Below are 8,277 nucleotides of genomic sequence, written 5' to 3' on the forward strand. Positions count from 1 at the left end.
CTTCTGATTTTTGAGCCACGCCTCCTTTTATGTATCGTCTCTTTATGAAGGCGACCACTATCAGGCAGATTGCTAGCTCTGATCATCCTCAGAGTAAAAGACGCAAAATGTCTGGCATTTCATCCAATTCTTTGAACATTGGTTTTATTGGAGGTGGAACCTGGCACGATCTATTACAGAAGGTCTTTTAACATCAAGTAAGAAAAAATTGACAATATAATATTTTATTAATTTTATACACTTTATATAATAGATGAAAGAAATAAGAAAAGCTTTTATGCTTCCTTCACTAGTATAACCAGTGAAAATTGTAAGAAAATGGAGGTAAGTAGTCACCATGGTAACATCAGATAGATTAGCGGTGGGTGGAAGGACAGAAAATACAACCGAGTCATCACCATGGTTACACTTATTTTAATAGAGAGATTAGTGAGTGAGTGGATGGATGGACAAGTGGACTGATAGACACATTAAATGTTGTGTCTCTACCTACCTATAGGCATTAGGCATTAATGTTACGACTAATAACAAAGATATTGTTATGAATTGTGATATCATTGTCATCTCTGTTAAACCTCATCAAGTAATGGATATATTAAATGAAACTACAAAAATTATATGAAGATTCAGCACCAGTCAACCTATAGTTGGTAGTAATCGTGATGCCCAAAAATATGAGACCTCTAATAGTATCCGTGGCAACTGCAATTACTCTTAAAGATATTGAAGAGAAGGTATCCCTAATAATTAAACTAACAATGTTGGAGCCCTTGTAAAATTTGTTTAATATAATTATTTCAATACCAGATATTTAGATTTGTGTGTGAGTGCCTGAGCCTACAAAGATGCAATATTTTAACCTTTTTAGTGATTAAATTATTTTTTCAGACCAAAATATCCTGGAATATTGGAGGATCCCCAATGGTAGGTCATCTGCCTGTTGTACGATGTCTACCCACTGTGGCTTGTTCTGGTAAAGTAAAAATTCAGAACATACTGGAAATGTCATACCAGTGGTTAGTCAAGAATGAAATACCGCTTTTTATCATTTTAGTAAGAGCGGGTGTGACTGTTTATTCCGGTGGGCCGTTATTGTACTGAACAAGACTTAAAATCTTTTCTCGATATCTTTAGCTACTGTGGTTACTGTGAAGAAGTACCTGAAAAATACATTGATAGTTTCACAGCTTTCAGTGGGAGTGGGGTTGCTTTTGTAAGTACATTAGCTAAACACTCTACCATAAGTCTTGTATCATTTGAGGACAGATGGGGATGGCTTTAGAGGCTATGGCTGATGGGGGAGTACTGGTTGGCATTCCTCGGTCAATGGCAGACAAAATAGCAGCTTACACTATGATAGTATGTAAAATATAATGCAGCTGGTATGGAAGTCATTATTGTGTTTAATCCTTTGAGAAGGAAACATTTAACTTCTGTTTTCTTTAGAGTGCGGCCAAGATGGTCACTGAAAGAGGGGCTTCAACCTAGTGAGGTGAGACATGCATTAAAAACTTTGCTATCCTATTGTACATGTCTTAGTGTTACGATACTTGGTTTGTGTGTTTATTATACTTGTGTATTTTACAGATTAAATCCTTGGTTGCATCTCCTGGTGGTACAACTATACATGGTTTAAAAGTAATGGAAGATTGTGGAGTGAGAAGTGGAATTATGGGTGCAGTACAAAGAGCTACTGAGAGAGCTATAGAATTGAGGCCTAAACAAACTTAAAACTATTTTTATAGACAAAAAAGTGATCATTTAAATCATGTTGCTATAGATACAATGATTCTTTGAAAGTGTAAGTTGAAACATTTGACAAGGCAAATTGGTTATCATACTGAGGAGTCATAGTATGATGATTCCACATATCTCCTGCCTCAAGTCCTAATACTTACAGAATTAGGTTGTGTAATTGCTTCCACGTGGTTACATAGTGAAACATCCACTATTGCTCACTCAATATTTATTTAACAATGGCATAAAAAAAGTAATATCAATATATGAGTTACCTTAATGATGATTTTCTGATTATTATTAAACTATATTCCCTTTATTATTAAATTAATATACTAATAAACCTTTATCTTCTTTTTAATGCATAATCTTGTAACTCTCCATTTCCAATACGAGACAATTCAGCTGCTCTTTTACTTGCTGTCTGTACTGCTTCCATCATTAATCCTCGAAAACCAGCTTTCTCTAGGACCTGTATAGCTTGTATAGATGTTCCAGCTGGGGAGCACACTGCATCTTTGAGCTGTTGAGAGAGAGTAAGAATGTGATTGATGGAAGACACTTAAACTTACTTACCTCACCAGGATGACTTCCATTATCCAGTACCATCTTCGCAGCTCCCTAAAGTAAAAGCGTTAACTGATATATGTACATATATAATTCAATACTTTTAAAATTGGTAATATTGACAAATGATTGATTAATATATCAGAAATATCTTACCCAACATAGTGTGTGCTATAAGTTGTAGGGAGAGATGTTTTTGGGAATCCCCGCCCACACACCTCATCGGCCAGGGCATCCATTGTTAAAAACATCTATATTATTAAACAGATATGATCATCATATGACAATAGGTCTATTTAGAAAATCTCATTAGCTTTTGGCCATCCCAATCTATTTGTGTGATATTGTACTTGTTTTGTTGCGTTACTATAGCAACTCACATAAGAAGGACCACACCCAGTCAGTCCTGTAATAACATCCATGTAGTATTCATCCATTTCATGACAAACACCCACTGATGATAAAAGATAGTCGACCAGATTTTTATCACCATCTCTGACCTTAGAAACCCAACGAATAGATGGTCACTCCATTACGAACAACCACTGGTGTGTTAGGCATACAACGAATTACTCTAGTATTGTTCGGTAAAATTCTATTGAAGGAAAGTGAAAAAACAATGAGTCTATTGGCAGTAGGATAATGTTATGTCTGTAAAGAGATATAGTTTAACAACAACACAACTAAATAATTTATCTAAACAGAGGAGACAAGAAGACTAATGTGGCAATAATCAAAATGTTCCCATCCAGGTTTCTGGATACCCAAAGAGATTATAATATGACCATATAATGTTTCTTCTTACTTTCTCTATCTTTTCTAAAGGGATACCAGCTGCTACTGATATGATTAGATGATCACGAGTAAACACAGTGAGAGACCTCTTTCAGAACTTTTGTTACAACATGAGGTTTGACAGCTACCCATATCCCTCACTGTTTTTTACTGTCTCTCCTCGTTGCTAGGGTAACATTAATCCCCAATTTCTAAAAATAGATTTAAATTTCATGTCATTTTTAATGATAATATGTTAGATAACACATTAATGATAATAGATAGTACCTCTATAGTATCAATATCTTTTTTTGGATGGTGCAGATGCAGTGATACGATCTTTACTAAGTAGTCCTGCTGCCAATAGCCCTCTAGCCATTGCAGTGGCAAATCTTTCCTGCTCCTATAAATCCTATGAAGATACACTGAGAGACATTTCCTCTTTTTTCTCAATCGACCAACAGACAACAGACCGGTATTGAAGACACACAAAAAACACTATTCCATGTCAACCACGTGTAAACAAAGAAGTATTGTTGCGCGGGCCCAAGACGTTTGAGCATGCGCAGTCTGTAGTTTACATTTTTTGAATTTTACCGAGGTTACGAAAAAAATGGCGGACTATGTTGAAGAAGAACACTGTTCCTTTAGAAGGCAAAAAAAACAACTGACAATTATTGAAAGTATCTTCAAACTATATAAAAGTTTTTGAGACTTAAACGTTCTATAATAAAGCTTCTTTAGCAGTCGTAAAGGTTAGACTTTTAAACTATTATATAAATTTATGCTACCACCTGTATTGGTAAGAAAATGAGATATCCATGTTAAATCAAAGATCTTGGAACAGATAACAGCATAAATATAAAAAGCAATGTGTTACATGTAGCCCCTATCATGCATACATTAGATAAAGTAGTTTGATGATCAAGCTGCACCATTTAGATTAACAGCATTAAGGGGTGGAGTATTAGGTCTAATGATAATATTCTATCAGTTACTTTTTCTAGGATACCATCAATCATGTTCTACGCCCCATTTTGTCTCTCAAAAAAAGGTCCCCTTGCCAAAGTATGGCTAGCTGCCTCACTGGGACAAGAAGTTAACAAAGGCTCATGTTTTTGAAACTGATGTAGAGAAAACAGTTGACGACATTATTTCCCCTAAGGTCAAGATGGCGTTGAGGACATCAGGTCATTTATTATTAGGAGTTGTTCGAATCTATTTCGTAAACAAAAGTACCTTATTCAAGATTTAGGAGAAGCCTGTGCCAAGATCAAGATGGCCTTCAGGTTAGTAACTATACTTTAAACTAATCTTAATGTAAATATCTCTCTCAAGACCTGGTATGTCGATCTAACCTATTGATGGTGCTGTTGCCAATAGCGACACTATTACCTTACCTGAAATATTTCATGACTTTGAAAACAGCTGTGGCTGATCTTGGGTAAGTAGTAGAAATAGTAATACTATATATTATAGAGTAATTCAAGTTATCATATATGTGTAGCAGAAGCATAATGTTAATGCAAACACTATTTGTAATTAAAAAATAGCAGAAACTTTTCCTCAATTTTTTAATGGCTACCATTTGTTACATTGTTCCAAACCTTCACCTGTGTTAGTATAAATTTTAAGAATTGGCTACAAAAGATTATTATGATCACTTCAAAGACAATACATCATTTTTGTTAGTTATACAATGTCTTCTGACCTTTCTTTTAGTTCGATGACTTAGAGGAACAGTTTATGATGCATCGTAGTCGAGCAGAAGATATCACATTACGAGATGATGCCATTAAACAATGGAATGCTATTACCTACTGATGATTTTCAGAGCATGGAAAATGAATTTGGTGGTATGCTTGAGATATTGAAATACCCAGAAGAGCCTCGACATTACAAGACCACAGTCAGTTAGGGTGACACATCACAGATAAACCTTCCTGCTGAGACTACGGGTGATAATTTGAGGAGAGACAGATAAACAGAGTCATGTCTTAGATGAACAGGGACTGGACAGAGCTGGATTTGGTGGAGGATTGGTGATGGATTTGGTGATTTCGGTCAATTTGGACTGCAAGAAGATCTTTTGAACGCTTCTAATATGCCACCGTTGGATGAGCTCAACTTTGAAGCAAGTGGATTGGGTCAGCCTGAGTCTGACCAGCAGGCTAAGGATAATGAAGAGCCTATGGAAGTTGATAGACCAGACCCTGCTCCTCGAGTACCAGAGGAGTCACTCCGTGAAGAAGAGGGTTTCATATTAGAGCTATTGATGTTTCGGGGATCAAAGTTCGTCAAGAGGCGTAAGAGAAAGTTGATTGTTGATAAAGAAATGGAATTAAAGGGTGATTTTATTCGTGCACAATTGCAAGAACCATTCAGATACTCTTCAAGTCAAGTGTTTCCCTCCGCCCCACAAAAAAAAGCACTGCTTTGGAAGGAAAGTGCAAATGTGGAGCCAGTTGTATCATTTAATCCTACTATGCATGGTGTTACCACTGTACTGTCCCAATTTGATTACAAGAAACTTGCGTTCTTAATACAGCTGACCTCAAAATTGATTCCTCACTGCTAAAGGATATTGAAGTTCCTCGTGACGATGTTCCATGGCTAACCAACCATTGAAGACCTCTTATTCCGATTACTTGATATCCCTTTGGATCCACCAGTTGGGGATATGCTTGACGAAATGAAGAAGCTGAATTTGATCTAGATCATCGTGACAATATGGATACCAACTTCTACCACTGACATCAACTAATGCATTGGAACAGGATTTAGAAGGTGAAGATGCTCAAATCTCCAGAGTGATTCCAGATCTACCAGATTTAGAAGATGCTGAAAATGAACAGGATAAGGACCCAAACGGAAGCAACAACAGAGGAACAAAGTGGAGAAGCTGGAGAGGAACGAAAGGTGGAAACAAACGTACACAACAAGTTCTAAGAATGTTAGAGAAGTGCTTCAATCAAAACAGACAGTCTTCACTTTAATGACCATTACTCGTAAATGTAGTCGTTCAAGCAAGCTGCATCCCGGTTTTATAGTTGTCTCTGTTAGCGAAAGAGGGAGCTATTCAATTTCCAACAGGATCAACCTTATTCTGATATTGTTATTGAGCAAGGACCACGTATGCTCAAGCAGTTTGACTAGTATCAACAACACATCATACAATATAAACATGTTATCTGTAAACTGGTTAAGTTGAGTTTTTTTAAATCCTATATATTACACTACTCTCTTAACACGTCTTCTCTATTAGTAACATGGACAATATCAAGTATATTTTATTTGTTTTATAGGTTATACTAAAACAATCAATTATTATAAAATAAAATATAAACCAATCTTTTAAAAACAACTATAGCAAGTTTAAATTTTGGCAATACAACAAAGAAAAACTACAAAATAAAATACATTTTTATTAGGTTTATTAGGTTTAGCAAAAAATTTTACATCAATATTACTTTGGAAGGAAGCTACATCAATCACAAAATTGGAAAAAGTGTTCTTCTTTCATTTTCGTCTGAAAGATCATAAAGAAGTGTTTCCCTTCTCACATGTGTGTGTGATCATCACCATCACCATGGACAACGGACACTTGTATCAGTTGGTGAAACAAACTCTACTGTTATCACTCGGAGGATCTTTGTGAATTCTGTGCGTTATTTTATTAAAGAAGGTCTTGAAATATGAGTATTTCTTCAATGTCTTCATAGGCATGATAAACAAGGATACCCAAATATGAGCATTGTTAATGAGACACTAAGAATGGTTGGAATTTGTGCTGTCCTACCCCCTTTTGTAGCCAAAGCACTGACCAATAAGAATGATTCATCAAGAACCAAGATTCGAGAATGTTGAGGTGTGCTTTGAAATAAACACATTAAACATGAATTAGCTGTCAGGAGAATGGCCATTAAAGTGGTCAACACAATCAGTATATGATTTGGAGCAACAATTACTACAATTAAAATAACAACTCGAATAAGTAAAAGAAGACAGTCCAAAAACGATAAGGTCTTTGTAAGGACTGTTATAAGCATCAAAAAAAAAAGGTCTCAATTTCAGCCATAACTTACTACAACAATACCGGGATAAATATCCATGTACTTTAGAACCCAGAAGTAAACCAGTGTGTATGGTAAAGTGAAGACAATAATTGCAAATTATAGCAAAAAAACGCCAGAGCAGGAGCAATATGTTCTCGTGGGAAATAGTTAATGTTGGACAATAGACCAGACAACCCTGTTTTGGCAGTTAATAACATGTACACGTTTGTAGCTTAGAGCGTCAGCAATCATGAAACAGTTTAGTATAGGACAACAGCAGGAGAGTAGCCAGAACAGGTATCACATTTTTACCTAATAACCTAGTCCATTACTGATGACTTTTATGACATATAATTACTATAAACAACATCAGTAACCATATGTAGGATGGGAATACAATATTGTAGCCATGTGTCTTACATAAGCATTCATTCCATTATAAAAACAAGTCTGAATGCCTAGATCTAAGTTAAACCAACTGATAAATTGTGTTATAATTGGTACACGAATATTGGGAAGAAAGAGCCCTTCACAAAGTTTTACACAACATTAGCATAGAATATAAGGACCATTGATTGTACCTACAGCCACAGTTAAGTTTAAAGCAAAGAGGAAAGCTACCAGTGCTATACCAGCTAGAGCAATGGTATGATAAGAGCTATATAGCTATCATTACATTGTCCACATTGACTGGAACCTAAACATGAGACTGAGTCCTTCTGCACATGTCCACAGAGTAGTCAGAGTGATCAAAAGCACACTGTTTATCTCCTTCAGTCTCAAGTGTGAAAGTTACATTATGAGATGTACAGTATGAGCAGTGATATGCAACTAGACACTTACGCTCATTGTCATTGAATGTTCCTATCCATACATGAGTATCACAAGGGACTGAATGTCTTTGTGGTGGCATGCAGTGAAGACTTGGTATTGCTTGTACAAGCCTTGGATTACAGTCACATTGTAAAGTGAATTAGAAAAAATTGAAAACCGTATATGGACAGATTCCAAAGTCACTTCAAGTTTATTGGTTAGCTCTTCAGAGGAATTGTATATTTCAGATGATCAGATTTGTTATGGTGATCTAAAGGTTAGTTAGGCTTGATATGGAAAATTCATGTGTTAACCGTTTCCTGGTTTGGAG

The 8,277-nt window shown here is 35.8% G+C and overlaps 1 protein-coding gene and 1 pseudogene across 1 annotated transcript; one reads left to right on the forward strand and one right to left on the reverse strand.

The window, feature by feature from the left end:
- The first annotated feature begins 318 nt into the window (after positions 1-318).
- LOC121366331 (pyrroline-5-carboxylate reductase 3-like) lies at positions 319-1,731 on the forward strand. Its single transcript, XM_041490818.1, is given in 7 exon segments — positions 319-324; positions 889-1,016; positions 1,135-1,213; positions 1,267-1,359; positions 1,447-1,464; positions 1,466-1,492; positions 1,588-1,731. Coding segments are annotated over 7 exon segments (495 nt in total).
- A 352-nt stretch (positions 1,732-2,083) lies between these two features.
- LOC121366332 lies at positions 2,084-4,100 on the reverse strand (annotated as a pseudogene).
- Between the last annotated feature and the right edge of the window lie 4,177 nt (positions 4,101-8,277).

This window comes from Gigantopelta aegis, unplaced genomic scaffold (assembly GCF_016097555.1).
Source record: "Gigantopelta aegis isolate Gae_Host unplaced genomic scaffold, Gae_host_genome ctg5348_pilon_pilon, whole genome shotgun sequence".
Lineage (NCBI taxonomy): Eukaryota > Metazoa > Mollusca > Gastropoda > Neomphalida > Peltospiridae > Gigantopelta > Gigantopelta aegis.